At 37.8% G+C, this 26,309-nt stretch overlaps 2 protein-coding genes across 2 annotated transcripts in view; both read left to right on the top strand.

Moving 5' to 3' along the window:
- Positions 1-11,257, top strand: part of LOC131676286 (uncharacterized) — a 34,467-nt gene extending 23,210 nt beyond the window's left edge. Inside the window, exons 2-3 of the mRNA XM_058955405.1 lie at positions 10,735-10,884; positions 10,951-11,257. Of these exons, the coding sequence (XP_058811388.1) occupies positions 10,735-10,884; positions 10,951-11,129 (329 nt within the window). The 3' untranslated portion in view covers positions 11,130-11,257. The remainder of the gene's footprint in view (positions 1-10,734; positions 10,885-10,950) is intronic.
- An 887-nt stretch (positions 11,258-12,144) lies between these two features.
- Positions 12,145-26,309, top strand: part of LOC131694922 (uncharacterized) — a 45,295-nt gene continuing 31,130 nt past the window's right edge. The window contains exons 1-3 of the mRNA XM_058983461.1: positions 12,145-12,165; positions 23,103-23,129; positions 23,316-23,691. Coding sequence (XP_058839444.1) covers positions 12,145-12,165; positions 23,103-23,129; positions 23,316-23,691 — 424 coding nt within the window. The remainder of the gene's footprint in view (positions 12,166-23,102; positions 23,130-23,315; positions 23,692-26,309) is intronic.

Below are 26,309 nucleotides of genomic sequence, written 5' to 3' on the forward strand. Positions count from 1 at the left end.
GCAGATCACTAATGCTCGAACTGTTCACATAATAACAAATGAATGCTTTGGTGGGTGAAAACATTCGATTCTGCATGAAATTTCAGTCAGTTCGAAAGTTAATGAATGACCGAGGCGTTGAATCTGAATGTCAGTTTCGATAAGCAGAAATAGTTAACTGATTTTGAAATTTCGAAGCATTGAATGTAACATAGATGACACCACTAGAATTACTCGAAACTATAAATATGGGTGAACTAAATAATTTTAGCATCACACTTGATCCCGACAAATCCAAGAAAATACATCGCACTTGCTTCTCCGGTGCCGAAGAGACTTTCTTTCAGATTTCTATGTTTTTAAATTATTGTAATTTATACGATTTCAGTAAATCTTTTGCAAATTTTTTTATCAGTGGCAGTTTTCGTGATGCGAAGATGCTTGCAGTTACACTTTCTAAGTCAATTCAAACAATCTGCTCAGTAATTGGTTCGTTTTTAATTTGCTCAAGTTTTTTTTTACAATCATCATCAAGATTGGAAGGGATGCATGATTTCTTGAAGAGAGCTGTAATGCTTTTTGATTACAGGTTTGTTTTACTAAAATTTAGGAAACAATTTCAATCAACGTTGTTCCACCTAACGTTGAATGTTGTGCGGATAACGAAGACGTAATGTGTTTTCGAAAATGCCGTTTTTTCAAACCGAATTGAGAGGATCAGAGCGAAATTCCGAAAGCACTCGTTCTGAGTGCATAGAAAAGATAGAAGAGGTGTTCTTGAGGCTTCCTAGATTAGCTGATTCTTTTTTCCTCCTCCGTGATTTCTGATCAGCTCTCAGTTTAGTCCAAAACGAATAAAAAACAGATTGTGAGACTGCTATATACTGAAGACATAAAATCGAAATTATTGGATTAATACATTCAACCAGTCACAACATTTTAGTCGCAACAGTGTTGCGAACTCGCATGAACGGAACGAATTCCTCGCATGAAAGTGAAATTAATAACCAATGAAAATGATGCTGCGTTAAAATGACGCGAAAGTAAAAACTGTCGCCTCAGCTATATCGTTCTTAGTAAATTAATATATTTTGTACAGAGTGCACAGACCTAATACAGTAATTCAAATTGGGTACAAATCAAAAACCTTTCATTTAAGTTTAAAATAGAGTTGCCAATATCGAGTATTACATCTGAGTTTTGTTAAACGGGACAATCACTTGCGATGATGCGTTCACTTTTGGAGAGTTTTAGTACTCAATCGTCCATTAAACTTCTTCTACTATTTTTTCAATAATTCGTAAGTGAACTCGGTTCAATGCTTTAGACAATCAAAACAGTGGTTCTGTTATCTAGTTATATCTATTTCCAACAATAAAATAATAAAATGAGTTTTACTTGTTGTCCGACAGATCTCACGCAAGCTTTTAACCATTGCACGTAGATACCTGTTTACGAAGCAGGGAAATATTTTTTCCTCACCAACTGCGTATAGGGGGTCGTTCATATCTATCTCGCTATTGAACACTCCCGTGTCATAATCGTGGTTGCTGCCTTTATGTTCGCAAACATGCTTGTTTGTTGCCTTAATGATTGTGAATTTCCTCAATGATTGTGCTGGCTGTAGATGTTGAGATATTGACGCAGTTTTTGCCGTTGTCAATATTACCTGAACATGTGCCACATATTTGGTAATTGTTTGTGTTCAGCGGTAAATAAATCGTAATGTGACGTTTCATCACAGCACTGGAGCCTTTGATATGTGCAAAGAATACTATGTGTAATTGTACTATCGCATTATGTTTTGTACTGCATTTCTCCCACATGTATCTGCAAGTAAGCCGGATACCGCTTGTAACCGAACATTGATTCTCTCACCGTCCATTTATATGAAGATCCTAATTACAGCATTGTCACCCACAGCCATTAAAATTTAATGGCTTTAAATCATTAAAAATCAATGATTTCGCCTGATCCAACTTGTTGAACGCTGTGGGCGCAGAATATCTGAGGTGGTAGAACTCAATAAAGGTGGCTGTCGTAAGTATAGTCTCAATTTTCACCTTCAGAAAATGTTCCTCATCACAAATACTCGGTCTTATGCGAATAACGACTAATCACAGTATTTGGCCGGTGCACCACTTCTTGCTTCTGCGACTCACTCATCTCGACAAGTTACAAGGGCATAGTGTAGTAGAAGTTTCCTTTGTTCTTCAGACAAGGAACACAATATAAAAGTAACTTTATTTGTCGTTCGCTTCACACCGGCTGAGAGAGAAGCATAAACCACACAGAATTTCATGTCCATTGATTTTGGTTGTTGGAAACAGCAATCTTCTAACTTTATCTCAAACCAAACGAGCTACAAGCTAGAGTCGCTGATAATAATATTTTTGAAAATTATTTTCAAAACATTTCAGAGGGGGGCTTTAGCCCCCTAGCCTTCCTCTAGCTACGTGCCTGGTACGTTTCTATTTTTTCGATTTTGCGCTTTTTTCGCGGTCAGATCGGTCTGCCATGAAACTAATGAGACGTTTCTGAGGTAACTTAACTGACACAACTTATTACTTAACATACTTATTTGAAATGTCATAGGAAAACTTTAAACCTCTGGTTTTTCAGATTTGAGAATTACCATAATAAAATGAATGGTTAGGTCTGGGGTAAATAGTTCCAGGATTTGCAACGGGCTTGCATGGTTTTATTATATTCATTTCGGTTTTGAATAGAACAGAAAAACGCGTTTTGCGAGTATGTTCGGAAGTTTTCAAATATATCTCGGGCCGCATTAACCGATGTTGCCAATCGATCACTTGAATGGAAGGTTTTAGGTTTTCCTTCCGAATAAACATTTTTGAAATCAACAATTCTCGATCACACTCATTTAAAGTAATTTCTAAATCATTCTCAATTATATTCTTATAACAATATTCACCTTCAAATCCCAAATATCACGCTTAAAGCATTGAATTGTAAGCTTTAAATTTGGAACAAGTTTTTTTAGTACTTCGCTACAAAAACACAATTTCGCTACTCGGAGTCGTAGCGTGATCGTTTGGCGCCCTTGGCGGAACCTAAGCTTTGCGCTCCATTGATGTTCACTTTATTTTCAGTTCGACTTTCAAACGATAATTTTTGTACATGGAAATAACACACTTATCTTGACTTATTTTTACTATCCTCACTTAGCTTATAAAGTAGATCAAGATTTCAGTGCTCTCCGAAATTCCCCAACCTATTTCGGGGGCACAAACGGAGCATAATAGTTTTGAAAAATTTTAAATACCGATTTATCTGCAACATCATCCGAAGTAAGGTGAAATTAGTTAACGCGAAGTATTTTAAGGCGACGGACAGAAGATTGTTTCGGGAGACTGTACGTGTAGATCAGTTTACCGAGTAAATGATTTATTAGGGAATTAAACCCGCCCATTATACAACAATACGAAGAATTTAGTTGAATATTAGTTCCTTCACCAACCGTTAAGTTTATTTCCGATGGTTGAAAACTTGTAAAAGCACCGAAAAACCTATGACATTGCATATACAAAAAAATAAAAACTTTTCTAAACTCAAGTCCTACCGCAACTTAAAGTTTTCCATATACCAGAAAGACATTTTTTTTTTTGGAAAATACAACAGATCTCGACGTTTCACGACATTTATTCCTATTCAGCTCTAATTTTGCATGAAAGTTTTTTGGGGTATCAATATTTTGGAAGCAGAGTTTAAAAATTCAAGGTGGCCATAAATATTGGCTCCCGACGCTATATCAAGACCAATGTACTTATAAGACAATTTTAGGAACTGTGACCTGGTTGGTGGATTGTGGATTACGGTACATATCATTAGATTTAAATTGCCACTCCAATTACAATCACGTCATTCTGGTTGTGCCCCAGACAGTTCTCACCCACCTTTTTATACTTTTATGGTCTATTTCTGATTAAGGTTTTCATACATTCTTAGTGCAAATTGCTCAGAAAATCGGTTACACCCAGCCATAGATCGAGTTAAGATATGATTGCTCTTCAGACTTGTCCTTCAATTTATTATGTCTGATAACAACAGTAGATCTAAATGTTGGTCGCAGTTAGTTTCCTACAAAGAAAAAAGAAATCTCTAAGAATTTCTCTTTCTCACACTCGCTCTCTAATTTCGTGCATAAATAAATACTTCCGGGAAAGATGCAGCTGCTAAAATGGATATTGAACCAGATTTGCCATCAAAAACTCCGACTTCCCGTTTAAAATCAAACGCATTGAACCCGGTCGGACCATATCCGATCTTCTTTCACGTCAAAGATAATCCACTAAGGGCCGATTCCTTCACCCTCGCTTAACTTTTGAACCAGGTTTACCGGTGCATTAAAACTGGTTTAAGAGCCAAGCGTGGATGATGAAAAAAGCTCTAAGTATTCAGAAGATTTCGAAAAAAATTGACGCAGAAATATTCAGCTGTGACAGATATCTCGAAATTTTGCCCAAATATGCCCAGAATTGTGATATTCTGTCTGAAACAAGCAAATGACTGGCGACGGGCTTTTATGAAAAACTGCGCGTCAATATGCCCGCTCACCAAGTTGAGATGGATGGTGTAGTCATCGATTCCAACTTATTAAGTGACTGGACAAGTGTGGATCTACTGCAATACGGGGTTGTCCGGTTTAAGGACATGTTTTTTATTTCGATTATAGAAGTTTTAACCTTAAGGTCATTCACCTCTTCGGATTAGAAAAATCTCTTATGAAAAATTTCTAACCCTATGTGCGGGGTCGGGACTCTAACCCAGGTGCGCTGCGTACAATGCAATCGATTTTCCAACTACGCTACACCCACCCCCAGTTTAAGGACGTCTTGCTCCACTGAGCGAAGATTTTGTACGGCATTCGCCCAGGACGAGACAAAACAGTGCACCCCGCCAAACTCGTGTCGCGTGATATTTGGCAGGGTGGCTTTTCATTTCGACAAGGATCGTCTTCCTGTTCGACTGTTAGTACTGCGCGTTATGCATTGCAGCATTGCACTACCCAAGTAACAATTGATGTTTTATAGCACGCTACAAGTGCAATCTAAGTTTTATCAGTGGCTATAAAACTACCATAAAACCTCAATCAAAAGCAAATGAGCCTTTGTAACAATAAGGCTCGGTGTGATGGTTATGCAGCGAATCATGAAAATGGCTTCTGAATTAAGAGTATGAAAAAGTGTACCTATCTTGAGGGAGAACTTACATGATCTACTATCATGTCCTGCGCCCGAGAAATATGAAGTGTTCCCCTACACGGCGATCTAAGTGTTCTTTTTCAGAAATACTAAAGAAGCTTCGTCAGTCGCCACGATAAATCATGCTCACTTGACTCAGGAAGAGTGAGATTTTAATAATCTCAATGTGGCGACATCTTTTAAGAAAGGCGTCTGGTGTAAAGTGCTTAAACCGAAAGATATTTTATTTTACGATTTTGAAGGCAAGGCAACAATGGATCTTTTGTGTAATGTTAAGATCTATCTAAACATTCATAGTGCTTGAAAAAAAAATATTTTCGGTTGCACAGAGCGTTCGAAGAGTAGACGTCCAACCATTTCCACGTCGAGGAGCGCTGCGAAGAACACGATAACTCTAGATAAAATTGTCTGACACAGGAAATTCAATAAGATTTCTGAAGCTTAGACTTTTAGTTACTCAATGAATCAAAAAAATGGAAAAAAAAGTTCGAGTTTCTGAAAATGGCTTCATGAAAACCGAATAATCTCATATTTTACTGTAAAATTCGCTCCCTTTTCATCAAAATAAAGAAAAAAAATTATTCAGTTTTCTTTGGTTCATCGACCGACTACACATATTGCGCATTCTCATAAACAAAATTAAGTCGATTCGTTGATTGGTTTTTGAGTAATCGTGTTCACCACTTTCAAAAATGCCGTTTCGAGAAAAAAGCTGCTAAAGGGTGTCCCACACTAAATTGCATCACGGAATAAACGCTGTTGAAAATGACCAATTCGATATTTTCTCTTGAAAATTTGGTAGAAGTAGTTTAGTATGTATTGTTTACACTGTGTTTTTGGCTCTGTCAGTTTTTCGAAAATTGTTGCCGATCGATTTAAAATTGCGTGTATTGCAACACCGAAAATGTCATGCCAATTTTCTTATAATGTTTAAAATCAAACCAAAATTTTAGGGTAGTTTTATACATATATTTACTTCAAAAATCAAAAGAAAAGTTGATCGATGGAGCCTTGAGTGTAAAATTGAACGCATTTTCGCTTGATGCCCTCCATCAAAGTCTTTACAGTGTCATCCGGTACCAGTTTCTCAGTTTTTTTTTCATTTTCTTAACATGTCCTTCTCGTCTTTGACTGTCTTCTTGCTCTTCCGAAGTTCCCGCTTCATCATTGCCCAGTACTGCTCCACCGGGCGCAGCTCCGGACAGTTTGGCGGATTCATGTCCTTTGGGACAAAATGGACAGAATTGGCCTCATACCACTCCAGGACACTTTTAGAATAGTGGCATGATACCAAATCTGGCCAAAATAGCGGAGCTTCGTCGTGCTGCTGCAAGAACGGAAAAAGGCGCTTCTCGAGGCACTGTGCCCTTTGTCACGAAAGGCTCACTCCTCAGTCCGCAAGAGCAGATGGCCTGCCAAATGAGATATTTGGAGGCGAACTTCGACATTTTCTTCTTCTTAAATTGGTCGTCCACATAGAACTTGCTCTTGCCGGTGAAAAACTCCAACCCCGGAATTTGCTTAAAATCGGCTTTTATATACGTTTCGTCGTCCATCACACAGCAGCCATATTTTGTCAGCATCTTCTCGTAGAGCTTCCGTGCCCGAGTTTTAGCCGTCGATTGTTGCCGCTCATCGCGGTTTGGGAAGTTCTGTACCTAGTATGTATGTAGTCCAACTCCCTTCTCCCCCTCTGCGACATGGCGATCTTTTTAGCCAAATCACGGCTTGAGACGTTGGGATTTGCTTTAATCATCCGCTTCACCTTTCCCTCCGTCTTTTTGTTCTCAGGTCCCGGTTTTCTTCCAGCTCCTTTGCCGTGGTCCAACGTAAACCGTTCCTGGAACCGCTTCAACACTCTGGAGACGGTTGAATGGTGAATGTTCAACATTTTTCCCAACTGCCGGTGCGACAGGTCAGGAAATTCCAGGTGTTTGGAAAGAATTTGTTCTCTCGACTCGCGTTGGTTCACCTCCACTTTCGTTGAATCGAAAAACACGACTTCGAGTTTGACAGCATGTGAACAATACACATCAATGAGAAAGTGAGCAAAATTTGGTTGATTTTTACCCAATGGTAAAAAAGTTATGCCCTGTTGAATGTGTCGCAATAATTTCGTGTTCGCCCTTTATTATAGCAAATACGCATGACAAATGCGAGGCTGTTTAAAATAAAATAACTTCAGCGTGGCCACCGAGACTGCGGAGACTTTTCTAGAGGTTCAGTACTAACAATTAAGCGGATGAAAAGAAGTCAAATTTTTGCACACTTCACCAGACGCCCCCCCTTAATACTTTTAAAAACTAAGGACATATGAGCTTTTTTGTAAAAACTTTTTCTCTTGATATTCGGCCAAATATAACAGCACTAGGAAGTTCTGATACAAAGCCGAAGAAAACAGCTCCTGGTCTTGAACATTCGAAATGAAAAAAGTAGTTACCAGTGCTGCCAGATCGAACACTGTATGTGACATATCAACCAGAGATTAAGCTTAGTGTAGGACTGCTTGGGAACCGGCTAATTTGTGAAAATGCGTGTCTGATTTGGACTCCTCATCAGCTAGCGTGGATTCTCAGAATTGAACGCGTGCAGAAAAAAATTGTTCGATTCGCACTGAAAGACCTTCCCTAGCCGAATCCTCTGGAACTATCACCGTATCCAGATCGTTGTCGTCTATTTGTTCTATTTGGCTCAATGGAGCGACGCAGGAAAACTCAACAAGCAGTATTTACGGCAAAACTACTGAAAATCTAATCACCGACGATACTATCCTTGCTGGACTTTCGCCCCTCGCAACGATCCCTACGCTTTACTGGCCTACTCCAGCTTAGATTCCACCGAAGGATATTTGAGCTCCACGAAACCGATAACAGTATGAATTCGAAATTTGTTCCGCCGTCGAATATCTGTTTAGTTTTGGTGAACCATCGTATGAGTTTGCACAGAAAGTGTTTCAGCCCTCAATTTTATATATTGACAATTATTCATGAAGACCTCCATTAAGACTATTTATTGTCCGTTGGATTAACTAACTAATCAAAAATAAAAGATAAATAACAGACTTTCAGTTTATGTTTCCATTCTGAGACAATTTCAAAAATTTCGATATCTGTTTTTATTAAAATTCACAAATCATATCCTAGTTCCGTAACATCCCTTCGGAAATTCGGATTACCGGGTACCAGATGCATTCATCCGGCTCATTTTGGCAGATTCTATAAGTGGATGAGTACATACTAATGATGTAAAAATTTTCAAATGTCTAAATCCGTTAAAAATGCCATAGTTTCAATTTTCGGGTATCCTCGTACCCTTTTCGGCCTGTTAAAGATATTTTTGTTGGAAACACAACGCTTAACAATACCTCGCTTTTTTGTGAAAAGGGCGATACTTACAAATGTAAACATAAGGCTTTTTTCCTACATGCGAAAGAAGGCTTTAAAACGCAACAAATAAACCTCAAAATTTGGATTCTACGATATTGCTTTCTTAAACTACAGCAAAAAATACATCGGGCGAAACTGTATTTTTGTTTGTTTATTTAAAGTTTCGCCCTCCACGCTCCATGCAAACAAACAGGGCGATACTTATTTTGCTAGCAGTTTAGAGGCGAAACTGTATTTTTCGTATTTTTTTAGGATTATCAAGCTGATACCAGCTGTAAATAGTAACAATGATCGCTATTGAAAAAACCCGGACGAAATCGGTGGTGTAAAATGGTAGTTATTGTAAAAAAACGTAAGGGCGATACTTCAATGCTGACAGGTGGGACCGAAAAAGTTAACAATCGCCAAAGGGGCGATACTATCATTTTGTCGATTTAAATAGCAAAAACAAATTTTAATTTATTAATTTCAAATACTTTATGAAGTTTTGGGTTTCGATCACTGAATCATGCAATCTAGGATGTAAAAAACACAATAGTTCTTAAATAGGAAATAAAACCAAATCTGGAAATATTCACTGTTGATTTTCTTTGAATGGCGTCACTGCTAGTATCGCCCTTTTCAAGAAAAAGCGTTGAATTGAAATCGGACACAATTCTTGTGATACAAGATAAATTGCACTGAAACCAATTCGGTAAACTTCGGCAGACCCCTCCATCAATTCAATCTTTAATTCTTCACCTTCCTACAGCGGAACAAATCGCTCAACAGGCTTCTCGCATGCGCTTCCTTTCCCTCCCTCTCTCTCTCTCACGCGATCACATGTAAACAGCAATCGAAGCAAATCGGACAACCGCACGAACAAACAAAACAAAATCGCCACGATCTTATTCTTTCACCTACTACCCAAGAAACCAACCAGCCCAACACATTGCTCTCCAGAGGGTTACCAACGCAAATAGCATCACTGCCGACAGGTCGGTTGCCAAGTTCGTTGAACCACCCCGAGAAGCTGACTCTCAGCGCAGATAAACTCAAGCTGAAAGCAAACACCGCAATAATTCTCCTCTCTTCGGTTCGCAGTTGGTATACCATACCTTGGTTGGTTGGCTTTGCTTGACTTCGATCGTCGCCCGTCGGTTGCGTCTGTGGTTTGGTATTGTACGTATCAATGTGAAGGTTGATCGTCGTGGCATACGTGGACTCGGCCGATCAGACTAGGTTATTGGCACACTCGTTCTCGGTTCAGTGTTTCTGCTTAGCGTGCGAGCGGGTGTGTGGAGCAGATTGATCAATTTGAAGAGAGAGAGAATGCTTCTGTTGATTATTTGGAATAGTAAGGAAGGAAGGGAAGTTCGTTCAAACATTAGCGAATACTTTCACTTGAACAAACGGAGCACTGCTGAGTGGGTGGAAGTAGAAGCTTGATTTGTTGAATTTGGAGCAGATCTTTCTCCTAACGTCACACTATATGGATGACAATAAATAAACGAATCGAACATCTAGAAGACGAACCAATTACCAAGTCAAAATCTATTTTAAGCATATTTTTTTTAATTTTAAAAATTCAAAATATGCGAAAATTAAAGAAAATCAATTTAGACCATTACGGGAAATTTATACTAAACATTAGGAAAAAGTAATGATACTTGGAAAGGGTTATGAGACTATGTCTAAGGAGGACTAAAAACAGGTCTTGACTATATCTGAAAACGTACAATGCCGGGACTAATCTCAACTCCCTAGTGGGTTGTAAAGACAAATAGAACAAATTATAATTGTAAATTATCTTCGTTATTGACTCATTAAGTTGATCTGTAAACAATTAACTATAGTTAATTCTACCGCTTAAACAACTGCTCAGCATGCACCAGAAAGATAATCATATATCATTCGTGTGACTCTACTGTGTTTCGATTCTTCGCCTACGTTTACACAATCCAGAGCGCAGGCGAAGAACTATAATCCTAAATTTATGTCTACCGTATCTTCAATTTCCCAACTCACCAAATCACCGGAGCTTTTACCGAAAGCCTTTCACCGAAACACATCGAAAAACAACACCACTTTCGTTAAACTTCACCACCAATTCTAATTTCACCTTTCTCATTTTTCTTTATCACTCCACCTTTTCCACCCAAAAGCTCGTAGCAGCCGTCTGAAGAAAGTGTTCCTCCCGCTGCTGCTCGCACTGAAGCTGAAGATGTCGATCGTCTTACCAATCCTGCTCACCATCATCAAGCTCATCTCGCTCAAGGGACTGATCGCCGGACTGTTGGCACTGAAATTCTCCAGTAAGTTCAATAACGAACTATTAAAAAACTGAAAACACTGATCATTTCCTTTCCATCCACCAACAGTTTTCACCTTCCTAAAGGATCTGTTCAACAAGAAACAGGAACGTGTGACCACCGCCTACATTACCAGTGCTCAGCCGGTGAATGCCGAGATTGTGCACCAGGACTGGCACCGCAATGGACAGGCTTCGTCCCAGGAATTGGCCTACGGTGCTTACAATCCTTACGCTACCCTGCAGTAATGAACTTAGGTTGGCACGAAGCTAATTAATCCTATTAGTAAACCAAAAACGACCTGCACCTGACCGCCGTCTGTTCAACACACGATAGTTTATTTATTTAATTTATTACATTTCATCCGTCGTTTCTGTTCTCACATTGATTCATACACATACTGATTTGTTCATACTTTTTCATCACTACCATGTCGTTGTTTGTTATCCATCGTTGTTGAATGTGTAAATATTTAAGTGCGCGAGAAAAATAAATGCAAATGAATGATATTTGAAGGAGTTTTTAGTATAATTTTATCCGTTATTGCCTTGTATTGCCTTTGATTTTTTCAGGACTTAATCACTCTAATTTATCATGAAACAAGTATGATCATGTAGATAGATTAAAAAATACTCTCATTGAACACTATCCGATTCCTCAGTCATTTGGAAGTGATCCTGAATATTCTCATCGACGGTTCAATCGATAAACGGTTTACGAATTGGCGCCAATACCTGATTTTATATATGAAATTATCGCTTACTATTTCCAAACGCAGTCTACCAATTGACATCAACGGTAGCTTCGGATTTTTAAATTATTCATTGTATGAAATCAGCTTCCTGGAGTTCTTTTCTTCACCTCTCTGGATAATTTCGACGTCCTTGAGGCAGTAAGAAGCAGAAGATCTCTAAGTTTGCCAAAAATACATGATTTGGCAGGCAATTTGCTCATGTGGAAAGCGGAGCACCCCGTTCGTGTCAATCGGAGCGGTCAATTACACTGTCTACTTTCACTACCGAGGTCTCACAAAGGCCCCACACTGTTCTGGCTGGATTTAGCCTGGTGTCATAACTTGAAAAAATTTCTGGAGTCGTACAAGGTTAAGGAGGTCAATTTCGTGCCAAAAGATCTTAATCCTCCTAACGCAACGGAATAGGGGCCTCATGAAGCAGGCACTCCAGAAGCATCCTAAGGAAGTGAAATAGGAAACATAAAGAGAAAAAATGGAACACAAGAACAAATTGGGCTAAACGTTATACTATGGGCAGTATTGAGAGGAAAGTAAGCATTTGGATATGACTATGAAATTAAATAAAATGACTGTGGACAAGTTCTATGGGAAGCCGGGGCGATTAAGACCGTGGGGGTAATTCAGACACACTCGATTTTTCAGAAAATCGTAGGACTTTCTAACTCTCGTGCATATTCGTGGAAGCGCCATTCTGAAACATTTGTTTTGACAGATGAGTCCCAAAAATGAGATGCAACGTGTTTCATTTTTGAGATACAACGTATTTCATTTTTTGCCATCCACAAAATAAAAAAAAACATTATAAGTGCAAAACGGTGCTTAAAGTAACAAATAAAAGTGAAAAAATAACAGGTAAGTGTTTTGGAAAGCCTGAGACTCCCATTTTATGGAAAGATTTTTGTTTGGGTGAAAACACAGGTATTTTCAAGACGCTCACCACTTTTATGCGAAATGAGTGTACGGAGCTATTCGGACCCCCTATTCCATCAACCACCGCACAGTGGGAAAAAAGTGTCAAAAACGCAACTTTAGTCAATAGTGTGATAGATCGCTAAGTGCGGTTGTCGAAAATATGCACTCCTTATGTAAGAATGTGGGGATCGATTGCAGTTATCTAAAATGACTACAAAGTACGCTATCATGCTTGTTTTACCCTAATTCCCCTTTCTGTTAGCGTTTCTTTTTATTACTGGCTATATAACATGGAACAAAACGGAATGCGGGTTACCATAGTTAGTGTTTCTTATTAGAGATGGTCGGGTTTCAATTTTTTCGAACCCGAACCCGACCCGAACCCGAGAGCATGAAAATTTAGAAACCCGAACCCGACCCGAGCCCGAAATTATAAAATTTGAAAAACCCGAACCCGACCCAAGCCCGAACATTTTAAAGCTTAAAAACCCGAACCCGACCCGTACCCGAGAATGAAAATTTTGTAAAACCCGAACCCGACCCGACCCGAGAATTTTAAAATTTGAAAACCCGAACCCGACCCGAACCCGAAAGTTAAAAATTTGAGAAGCCCGATCCGAATCCAACTTGCTACGGAGAATCAACCAAAGATCTCGAAGATTTTTAATTCTAGGCACCCGATCTGGACCCTAGGCTCATCAAGTAGAATCACTCGAATCTGAAGTAGCAACATAGGCATTGAGTTATATCTGCATATGGCAAAACAAATCACTGCCGAGTAGAATCCGCATTTATATTTACTATTATTGAACGTCGAATTTGTAATGTTCTGAGAAACTTCTAAATCGTCGATATCTTAACCGGAAATTAAGTTAAATCGGTGGCTAACTCATGGGGAAACAGAAAGCTTGTTCACAGTTTCCAACAACCTTGTTCGTCATCCTTAACCAAAATTTCTGATTTTTTTATCAGAAACCATTCCTGCAAGGCAGTTTCGTATAATTTATTACATGTATTAAATTAAGCTATGGCAATTGGCAATTCGTATTCGACAGTTTACATGACGTCACCCACGTTACTGGTTGGTAGGGTCAAACCTGTATCCCATCATTAGCGATAGGACGATCTATGATGGGGTATCTAAGTTATTTTATGCTTCAGATTATACGGTAAGCACGCCAGTAAAGATGCTTCGACTTCTCCAATGGAGCTCTCGGAACGACTCCAAACTTTTAAAAATCCGTTAATTGCTTCAACAGAACACACAAAATTTTTGCGATCAATTCCTTAAGTTCGTGGAAATTCATGTATTTTCATGAAGGAATCCGGATCATGCAAACAGCTCAGCCCGGGAACAGACAGAAAGTGCTTGTTTCATATATGTACCACTGATTTGATAGTGATGCTATTATACCATCACCATATGAGTGTCATGAACAACGGAACCTGGCGGAAGTGAAGCTAGGTTTAGGTCTGATGGAACAAAGTCTCTAGAAAATAAATTTGGCCTAAACTATCCGCTTTTAAAAAAATAATGTGCCCTTTTTAAATTTGAGCCTCCATAATGACACCAAAGTACCACCAAATCCTTAATTTTCCGTTATAGTTTATTTAAATTGCAAGCAATCTTTATCATAAACCAATTTGATTATTAAACTTCCGTTAAAGCAGGTACAACCTATTTGTTTCATTTGACCAACTTAACAGTGCTCGCTTAAAGTTTGTTTGGGGTACAAATGTACCACACAAACCCGTTTGCGTTAGTGTTTTGTCATGTGTACATAATTAAAATAAATTTTTTTTATCTCTTTTTCAAAGCAAAATATCGATACATAGAAAGCGAGAAACTTGTGTAAAATTGTATAAGTTCCAGCTCTGCCGAATAATAGTATCTGTTATTTGCAGGCATTGCATTTATCGCTCATATGAGTAAATGCGCCCAAATAGTTTGCTACTGCGACAATAAAAACTCACATTTTCACACGAAAAGTTATTGGCACACACACAACTTCTCCGGATAAATACAACGTGTTATTTCTCCGGATAAATAAAACAGCCGGAGAATGAGTGAATGAGTTTTTCACGGTATCTTTTCTTCGCTCGCTGCTTTCCTGCCGTTATTCCAAAAAACGAAAAAAACAAGTCTATCATTTTTCTTTGCCGCTTTTCTTTGTAATTAAGTGTATTTTTTAAGTTTTATTGATTTCCACGAAATTAAAATTTTATCACCTTCTCCGGTGAGAAGGAAAAAGTCAAATAAATTTTATCCGGAAAATCATTCTCATGCTATTTGTGGAGACGGAGAATTTTGCGACTTATCTTATCTCGGAAAAGTTGGACATCGGATAAGCTTCTTTTCGCGTGAGTGAGAGAGAATTACAATGCCTGGTTATTTGATATAACAAAGCACTATACCAAAGTAACTAGAAAATGCGCTTGGATTGGTATCGTAATTTTTGCTTTTGCGGATTAAAGAGGCAAAACACATTCATGAATATGATTTGTATATAGTATGCAAAACGCATCATTCGATTTGTTATCTTCTGCAGTCCAGGCTCTGGAACATACTTACTTATATACACGTATAATGCACCGGCTCTACCTGTTCCTTCGACGCCTTCCTGTTTCATCTCCGTTACTGCATATTGCTGTATTTTGAACGTTTGTATTGGCGTTTGGTTTTCATAAAAGCATCGGAATAAATACGCTTTTTGAGCGGTTTTTGAATAAAATGTTCAAAAGGAAATTTAAAAGTCTTTACAAGATCGTATAAATGGTCGAAATCGATTTGAAACTACCGGAGTTATAGCAATATGAAGAAAAAGAGAATTTTGACGTATTTTAAAGACTATACAAAATGAAATATTACATAATTAAATAGTCAAAACGCGAATATTTTTAAACAGGTTACTTTACGATTGATTTTAGAATAAGACTACCTAATTTATTTATTTATTTATTTATTTATTTATTTATTACTACAAAAAAGACTGTCATGAAATGGTTGGGTTGTTTTGTTCAAAACCCGAACCCAACCCGACCCCGATAATTTGTAATTTGAAAAACCCGAACCCGACCCGAGCCCGAAAGTTCAAAATTTCAAAAACCCGACCCGACCCGAACCCGAGAATTTCAAATTTGAACACCCGGAACCCGACCCGAACCCGAGAAGCTTTAATTTACAGAACCCGAACCCGACCCGAAACCCGTCGGGTTCGGGTCGGGTCCGGGTTTCGGGTCCAAAAACCCGAACCCGACCATCTCTATTTCTTATGCGAAAAAGTTGAATGATTCTATAGAAAATAGTAGTATTGTCTGCGTAAAACGTTTAACCCATTCATACCCATGTTGTTTGTGGACAACAACGTTTTTAAACAGCTATAACTTTTGATTGAGGCAAGATTTGCTCACAAAAATAAGTAAGGATTGTAAATGTGACTATTGCCTTTCATTTGAGTACTAACGGTTACAAGGATCGGCTCTAGGAATGAAGTTATTGCAATTAATCTGATTGGATTCCATTGGAGCAGTGCTGCCAGGGACAGTTTAAGTTGACGACGTAAAATGAATTTTTCATATATCTTCGTTATGGCGCAATATTATTAAAAACTGATAAAACTTATCAATTTAAAGTAGCTTTGGCAACGTTTTCCACGCAATTGGACTATTGTAAATATTCTAGAAGAATTGTATTGAGCATTAGAAGGTAAAAATTGAGCGGCTTCTAGCACTGCGAGGGAAGCGTCTATCTTTATGAATTCGCTCAAACTTTGAAGAATTTTTCCGAGGCCCGGAGGGCCGAGTCTTATATACCAATCGACTCAGCTCGACGATTTGGGACAATGTCTGTGTGTGTGTGTCTGTGTGTGTGTATGTAACGGACAAATTCTCATTCGTGTTTCTCAGCAATGGCTGAACCGATATTATCCAAACCAATTTTAAATGAAAGAACTAAAAAACAGTATGAACGCTATTAATTTGTTTTTGATTCTTATGTTTAGTTTTCAAGATATGAATGTTTCAATGTGTAAAAATGGCGTTTTTTGCAGTTTTTTTAAATTATCTTCCGAAATTGACAACATAGATTAACAATTTATATGTTTTTAGACAGCTTTAACGAATACCTTTCGAACAAGCTATAGAAAATCGTTGTTGAAATCGGACTATTATCAAAAGAGATATTTAACATTAAATGCGGACGAAAGATTTTTATCATTTCCATTGCCAGAAATATGACCAAAAACATGTAATCTATTATTAACGCCAAAACGGCTTATTTTAGGTCAATAGTATCTTCGAAGAATTTAATGAAGGTAATATGCCCTTTCTTTTGGTATTGTGCTTTTGCTGATTAATCCCCCTATGAGTAAGATATTTTCACAAATTTTCTTGGAAGTGATTATATCGAAATTATGTCTTCAGCAAATTTGTAGCTCTTCCTTTGCGAATAACTTTACTGAAGACTTTAAATATCTGTTTTGAATACTTTAAAAGTTATGGCTTGTTGTTTGTTGATTACTCTGTGTCGCCTATTTATTGTTCAATATAGTAATAATCCATTGAAATAAGCTAAACATTATTTCGATAAATCGAATTTTATATTTCATTTTTCTATCTACAATCTAGAAATAATCACCGAACACTTCCAAGTTGTCTGGAAGGAACTTCATAACTTATCAGTACAAAAATGTTCATTTGTGCGAACCTTCTGACTGCAATTTTTCTAACTTATAACCATCGGTTCGATCTGAAACATATCGGAAAATGAAAAGCGAAATAAATAACTCCAAGTAACGGCGTAGCCAAGAGAAGGTTTTGGGGTTTAACACCATACAAACCCCCCCCCCCCCCTACCACACCCAAAAAAATATTGGATTGAAGTTGAAAATTTATTGATGCTGACTGATTTAATTCAATATAACAATAACAATTATCTGATCCGTAGATTGATAACCTGTTGTTGTAAACATCATGAGAAATTTTGATAAATTGTCGGAAAGGGGTCCTGATATGTAACTGATCTATTGGTCTTGATTTCACAGTTGTCTAATTGCATCAATATCAAATTCCTGCCTGAAAACATTCCAATAGAAAATTCCAGATTTCTGTAATCAATCATAAATCCTCAGATTTCTTTTCAAATTGAGCTCGCTTTTGTGGAGATGTACTGTAAAAAGGGTCTTTATTTAATAGGAAGCGAAGTTAAAATTGATTTAATGTCTATGAAACATAAAACTGCTCACCAAGAAAAATGCATAACTTTCAACATTTGCTAAAAATGTTTTTGCCTTTCTCATTCACTCTAAAATTCGTCAATCTAATCCCGACCCGGAGGGCCGAGTGTCATATGCCAATCGACTGAGTTCGTCGAGATCGAAAAATGTCTGTGTGTATGTGTGTATGTAGAAAAAAAATGTGACCTCTGTTTCTCAGAGATGGCTGGACCGATTTGCACAAATTAAAGGTACAACTGTCCCATCGGCTGATATTGATTTTTTTATTGATTGGACTTCCGGTTCCGGAGTTACGAGTTGAAGAGTGCAATCACACAGAAAATTCACATATAAACTGAAATGAAAAAATTTCAAAATCAAATTTGTATTTTTGATGCCAAATGACTTTAAAATGCATGAAACATTGAGATGTTTGACAAAAATTGACTTCTCTGGACTTTGGTACATTTTTGCCTTTCTCATATAGAAAGGTTATGCAATCACTCTAAAAATCGTCAATCATACAGGCCCGGAGAGAGTATGCAGTGAGGGGTTGCTGCTTTAAAATTAAAATTAGTTTAAAATTCCTTAACAAGTTGAAAATTTTCGGCAGGACCTGGACCTCCAGGATCTTTCTCTATGATCCGCCGCTGGTTTCAAGCGATGTTTCAGTATCACATAGCATCTCAAGATCGTGGCTGTTGATTCATTGTATGTATGTGCAAATCGTACTGAACATGTAATATTCATTTCCACCATTGTATTGAACATAACCAGCCATGGAATCGTAGTCTGGACAAATGAGACAAGCACAATTGCACCACTAGGTGGATTAAAACAGGTTTTTTATTTTGGGAATGCGTCGAGTTGAGACGAAAACGTAATATGATTAATAACGAGGATAACACTTTCCGAATGTAGAGAGAAATTTATGAAAAATGACGCTTTCCATTCGACTCTAGCAGGTTCTGATCGATTTTGATGAGCACTTGATTTTTGTTGTATGACCAATTATATGTATAGGTCAAATGTTTAAAAACAGTAATTTATGGTCAAGATAGCATCATTTTGAAACCGCCAATTTCGGAGGTTTAGTATCTTCGATGAGTTTTACAAACGTTAAACAGCGCATCATTTGATAAAATAATTTTGACGGTATATCGTCCAAGAAGTATTTCTGGTGAATTTTCTCAGGTTAATATTCATGACTACAATAAAGTCTCAACAAATTCGCTAGACACGAACTCTGTTACTATTTTCTGAAAAATTAATTCTGCATAATTTTAAAACTTCAAAAATTACGGTTTCGGAATTATGCCATTTGGACAGTATAATCGATTTTCAAGTAAGTAGAAACAAAGTCGTGCTACACTCGTTCAAAAGAAACTTCTTCGAATGCTGAATATCTAATATAACACATTGAAACCCCGATTTTATCAGCCAAATATGAACATATGTTTAATGGGCTCTAGCAGACGAACAAGACTGAATTCGAGTAAATCCATTCTTGAGCATGTTTTCCTTATCATGAAGATATGCGAAATATGCGAAAATAAAAAGTTCATCATAATCAGAAATAGTTATCAGACTACATCAAGGGACGAGAATAATATTTTAACAGCTTCAGTTTATTATAAAGGAAAAAAATGCCCGATTTAGTCAATGTCCCCATTTTGTCAGCCTAAAATACACCATGAGACTGATAAAAATGGGTCTTTATTGTATCGCTGTGTTTCACATTAATAGGTACATTTCTTTTTTGGAGATTTTTTTATTGCATCGAACTACAACAATTTTTAGGTAGTTTTCAAGGGGTTATTTTATAGACTTCTTCCAAAATTTGGCGAACCTATTCCAATTCGTATACCAATTAATTGGTATACTTAGGGGTTTATATGTTGCAGATAGAGAAAATACTGAAATTTTCAGCTTTTTTCCTCCACAATATTACGAAAGCTTTTTAAACAATTTTTCCTAATAAGTTTGTGAAAATTATAAACTATTTGAAATTTTTTAATAGTTCTATTTTTTATTTAACCGTGATTTTTTAATAAATAGTGACCATCGCTTCACAACGTAGTCTATTTTTCATGACTTGCGGTGAGCACGATCTCTCGAATTGCTGAACTGAAAATTATGGAATAGAAATTAATTTTTAGTATTCTTTACAGACCCGCTGGTGCCCTAAGACGATTTCGCTAGATTTTCAGAGCACTGTGCACCCATTGCATTAACGCAAGTGACGGAAGGTTATCGAAAAGTTTCGTGAAAATGAAAATTCCAGTGATGATGATGATTTTCCCAAACGGTTCGTTATCGTGGGGTTTTTATTTGTTCTTTGGCATTAGGATTAGCGATAATAATTCAAATCAAGGATACTACTGGAAAGTCACCTTTAGAAAAAGTCGATTTTTTCGCTTTCCCATTGATTTGGTTTGAGATTTATAGCACTGATGTTGTCCTATGCTGATTTGAGCGATTCTCTGAGTCCTGCCACTATCCCATGTAGTATGTGTTATCAAAAACATCGCGAAGCATCAAGTTCTAAATGTTCTCAAACGATATAATATCCGAAGAGAGTGATAAGAGTTATAAGAAATGTCTCATCACACTGTTAGGTGGATTAAAAGCGTTTTGTCGAATATATTCACTTTTTTCAAATCCTAATAAATTATTTTGGGTAAAAAGGTTTGCCCCTAAAGCACAGAACAAGTTGGCCCAAACGTTGTACAAGATCTGAGCAGTGCTAGGAGGTAGGTTATGGCTATGAAATTGAATAAAATGAACATTGAAAAAAAAAATTATAAATTTTTTTGTTTGGCCCTGAAAGTTTGAAGACGATTCGTTGAATGAATTTTGATAAAATTTTTCTTGTGATGCAATTTAATGCAGGGCACCTTTAGGTTACATTTGGAGTAGGAGTGCTAGATCAACAATCTCTTTGCCGCCTTTTCAACAGATTTCCCTATCGATTATTGCAGTAGTGGATAATCGCGGGTCCAATGCAACGATTCTTTCTGGTTGAGACCCGAACAGAGGGTGAAAAAAATTATGTATTAAGTATTATGTCCTGATTTTTGTGGCAATGAACGAAAGTTCGGCGAATTGGCAATTGTCGATTTCGCATGAAATAAAAAAACCGAATTGTACAGGTTTTATTGGCATTGCGAAAAAAAAGATAATCTCATCTATGTGCCAAAATCCTAAAAAGTGTATCTGTTCCAGAATTCATAACAAGCTATCCACGCCTTTTCATCGTGCCCAACTGCTATACTGCTTAGTGTGTCAGCACACCAGCCATCTCTCGATCAACTTGATTCGCGATTCGCCAACGAAAATTCCCTATCATCATCATTAGCAATGTGACCACAAAAAATACCAGCGCACCAGACCAGTGATTACCAATTGCAACAAGTGATCAAGCTAATCAGCTTACAACTGGTGATTTCGAGCTTATAGAGCAAATATCGTAATAAGGAATCAAAGCAAAATGTGATGATCGCGGAACTACCGATTAGCACAGTGATCTGCGGGATGACCTCAATTCGACTGCACAAATATGGGTCTATGATTTGGGTTCAATTACACCGAACCCAACTTTTTATTTTATTTAAATCAACGCCAATTTTTTGTCTCTTACTGGTCAAAACACACTTTAAGTACGCAGTGAATTTTTTTTAACTTAGGTCAATCATATTTGATGGATTTAGAATTGAGCTATTGAAAAAATTAGTGAAATAGTTTAGAGCAAGTAAAAATGGATAAAACTATAAACATGAAATTAAAAACTGGTATCTTCAAATATAGTTAGATTGGAATACAAAAAGCGAAAGTAATAGTGAAAAATTAAATTGCTAAATTTCAAACGATTGCCACTAATAGTGGCCCATTCAATCCAGACCCAAACAGTGCAGAACTGAATTGAAACAGCTCCCAAGCTGTTTTATATACGAAAGCGAATGATATAAAATAAAAGTATAGCAACCAGAACCCTAACGCTATTGTTTCGCTTGCAATGGGCACTGTTTCAACTCACCTCCGTTTCCCCTACGCCACTATTCAAATGCTGCTAAGTATAACGGCATTCGCTCCTCATATGAGCAAAGTGCATTATTTTTATTGCCATCATGTATAAAATATAAAAGCAAAGGTCAAGGTTTAAACATTGCTGTTGTTATTTCTCCGACCTTCGACGAACACTTGCCAAAACATCGGAATCGTTGACCGAGAAAATCACACACACCTTTCTACAAGTGAAATCGATTGGATGAAAGGGAAAACTTTTGCTCTATTAGCATGCTCTAGTAAATGAAATCCCTTTATTCCCTTTCATTTTTTTCTTGCTTCCGAAATTCAATTTCACTCGAAAGACACTTCCAATGCTTCTAGCTTCGTTGCTAAATTGATTCATCCCATGATGGTGGTCGGAGGCCGGTTGGTGGGTGGCTGAGGTGAATCCAAAACGGTTCAGTGGTGATCGTGCTTTTTCTCCGGTTATTATTGTCGACAATGTTCAGACCGCAGCATTTTCTTTTTTATGACTGCAAGAGAATAATATAATTGATGCTTGAACAAATCGATTATTTTGCATTTGTTTCTGTTATTAAACTGTGAACAAATCAGAAGGAAGAAGACATTGGGAGTAGTAGTGAACGGATCGATTGGCATTCGAAAGCGGTGATTTACTCAGAAAAGTGTTTACTGAAAGAGACTTGATTCAATCAGTAAAGGATTACAATGAGAAATGCAATTTGGAGTTGTTTCTCCTGAAAACAAAATCTGAATCCCAAAGATCATTTCGCACTACAAATGCTGTTTGCTATCTCTTCAGTTTATGAATTCAGAATTCGTGTCCAACAAAAACACACAACATAGAATAAACCTTAATCCTTCCAAACACTATACAACAAAGTAATGCCAACTTATTCCATTCACTCACCGAAGCGCAAACCACACCGCAACACTTGCCAGCCGGTAGCAACCCCACCGCCATCGCCAAGGCCAAGTTCAGCATAGCGCCAGTCTGTCTCGCCGAGCCGGAGAGCAGCGCAGCCACCAACCAAAACCGGCACGAGCGCGGTTGATCGTATCCAATCGTGCATTGCGAACGAATCCATCGAATAGCTGGTGGCCGTGGCGTGTGGCGACAAGGAAAGGGGCCGTGAAACAAGCGCATATTTAGCGGAATTGGGCTTTTACACTCTCCGGCTAGCTGGGGCGGGGATCTGGCACCGCACTTGCGGTCACGGCCCCACGGGATCTTTGGGGTACTATTTTTTCTTGTTGTTGTCGTTTTTTTCCTAACAAAACAAGCGCAAGATTTATTGTAAGCAGTATAAAAGTTGAAGATCTATCGCCGATCGATGGCAGTAGCAGTTTGAGGTTTTCGGAATATCGAACGGTTTTGCGTTATTCTGCATTCACGTGCCCGTTAGTGACCAATGTAAGTGCCCGAAACAGTGCCCAAGTCCAGTAAAATGACCTATTTGGTGTATGGTGTTGCGATCAGTGCGATGTTGGTTACCGCGTTCGGAGCCTTCACCGATCACTCGAAGAAGATCTGCATCAACAAGTACAGTGTCACCTGTTTGAAGCTGGAAATCGTATCCTTCCTGGAGCGGATATCGGACCAGTCCGAGTACAACCTGATGTCCGGAGTGAGCGTGGTACGGGACTCGGATTCGAATGTGACAAAGACGGCAGAAATTATTGCCGAGGTGTCCAGGATTTTTCCCAAGGACCCGAACAAAAGACTGGATGAGTTTTTGATCGTAAAGTTGAACGATTATTTGAAAAGTCACTCGCTGCGGTTGAAGCTGATGGACGGGGAAGCCATGGAGAAGGCACGGGATTTGTTCGAGGGTCGCAAGGGGAAGAAGGGCAAGAAGGGTGGACTGGAGGCGATGATTGCCGCTGCTATGATGATGAAAGGTAAGTGTAGTTTATGTGTGAGGTGAGATATAAAATTACTCAAAGAAAAGTTCCAAATAAAATGGTTGATCCACAATCGAGGCTATGAAAATGTAAATCATATTTCTAAAAAGTACCGTCAAACGGGGTTACTGCAACACTTCAAAGCGGTATAACTAAAAATGCTGTAACATTAGAATAATTTTCAATATGTACAAGCGCTAATGGGAGTATAAAAACTACTAAATGGTATTTTACAAATCAAAGCATCATTCCCTGTTTTCACGATGGCCAAAAATTATGCCTGTTGCAAGTAACTTCGCATATGGGGTAACTTGCAACACATGAACTTCATTGAAGTCTATTGCTGTATATTTTTGTTTACCTTTAGTACATTGACCAAATGTACGATAATTTGGATACCCATGTTATTTACAAAGAACAGCGACCAAATGTACTATAATTTGGATGCCCATGTTGTTTATAATCAACAACGTTTTTGAACAGCGGGAACATTCGATTTATTCAAGAAATTCGTATGAAAGGCTAGCTAACAGGGTTTTAACCCTTCATTTCAGAACTAGTAAGTAACAAGTATTATCCATAGAACTATAACTTCAGTTCTATCGCAATTAACGTGATTAGATTCCACTGGAACAGTGCAGTGAAACTATCAGTGAACGGCGAGAACTAAATTATACTACATCTTTGTTGTCTTCAGATATTATTGATAACAGATAACCTATTAATTTACACTGTCAACGACTATCTTTTCCATGCAATTGGACTATTATAAATGCTAGAACAATCCAGTTGAGTCAGTGGTGGATCCAGGGGAAGGGTTCTGGGGGTCCGGACCTTCCCGAATTTTTTTATCTCATTGAGAAATTTTAAAATAGTTTCTATTTTAAATTCATTCTAAATTCCAAATCATTCCAAACCAGATTCCAAAACTGATTTTAAAAAGAGGGGTATTAGATATTACGTATTGTACATTGAATATTTCAAAATCGAAGTTGAGTTGAGTATAAGATAGAAATTGAGAATTTTCTAGTATTGCTAGAGAAGCAAGTTCACGTAAAGACGACTTCCTGGTACTGTTCTGTATTTAAGGAGCATTTTCATATTCTAGTTGTAGGTTATACCTTTAAAATTTGATTCAAAATGCTATACAGACTATTATTTGAAACGCTCAATCAGCCAGATGGCTAGAGTCATAATAGTAATAAGACAAAATACTGTTGCATGTTACCCCACATGGGTAGTTAATATAGTTAAATCGTTATCTTGCATATATTTGAGAGGGTAAACAAACATGTATCAAACAGTAACGTTTGTTGTTGTATACTCGATCTGTACGTAAGAGATACAAATGAAATGCTCTTATCATTGAAGTGGACCAAAGCACGACATTTCAGTTTGTTTTTATTGAAATATCTCGAAATACAGAAGATTACCCTGTCGCGCTAAAGAAACCGAAAATAATGACTGGTAGTACATGATTATCTTTTTTTTTTTTTATTCATTTCGTTTATTTGATAGGCACAAATGCGTTAGCTTGGCGGTGCCAAATGCTTTTGTTTTTACATTTTGTATATCTTAAAACTAGGAGGTTACAATGTTGAAATATTTTTTTACAAAGGAAAAGAAAGTTTACAGCTATCTTAAGACTAGAAATAAGATTCAATATACAAAAGAGGGCCAAAAGATTTTTTTATGAAAAAATTTAAAACAAGGGATTCACTTTGATATACAAGAGGGGGAGTAATAGTATTTTACGAAATATTTTACGGTTATCTTAAAACTAACAATATAGTTTAGTACACAAAAGGGGGAACAAATATTTATGAGAAATTTCACAGAAATCTTAAAACTAGGGATTCAATTCTATTTACAAGATGGAGGACAAGAGTTTCAATAAAGAGTAAAAATTATAGCTATCTTAAAACTAGGAATACAGAATACTAATTTGAATTTTTTAACTAAAACTTATGCTTGGTCAAGATATTCAAAGGGTGGCTTATTTCCGCATCAGTGTAGCAGCAGTTGTATCAAGGACAGGGGAGAGACAGGGAAAGAAGAGCAAAACTTGCAACAGCGGGGGGGGGAGGGGGATCAGCGTATCAAATTTGCGCCTCAGTATAGTAAGTCGTCGAGTACCGGATTGGCGGATGGTATTCTTCGGACCCGCGGGGAATCTTTCAAAAGTCATCGGACCTCGAGTCGCTCTCGCTTCAGTTTCCTTCTATGCAGGCGTAGTGGTAAGGGCGATGGCGGTTACATAGTGGCACTCTGGAGCTGATCGGTTCCACAAGGCAGGAGGAAACTCTAAAAACGAGAAATAAAAGAGAGGGGCTAAATTGGGATATTTATCGTTTTTATGAAGGTATAAATAAGGGACATATAGGGGAAATCACGAGTTGCCAGCATATCTCGGACTGGTACATTGGGTGGTCTACCACGGGCCCGAAGGGATTCCTTTAACTGAGACCTGGCGTCACAATACCCGGCGCACACCCAGACAACGTGTTCGATGTCGTGATAGCCCTCGTCACAAGCGCACAGACTACTCTCCGCAAGCCCAATACGCCGCAAATGCGCATCCATGGTGTAGTGATTGGACATTAGTCGGGACATTA

The sequence above is a fragment of the Topomyia yanbarensis genome, chromosome 1 (genome assembly GCF_030247195.1).
Source record: "Topomyia yanbarensis strain Yona2022 chromosome 1, ASM3024719v1, whole genome shotgun sequence".
Taxonomy (NCBI): domain Eukaryota; kingdom Metazoa; phylum Arthropoda; class Insecta; order Diptera; family Culicidae; genus Topomyia; species Topomyia yanbarensis.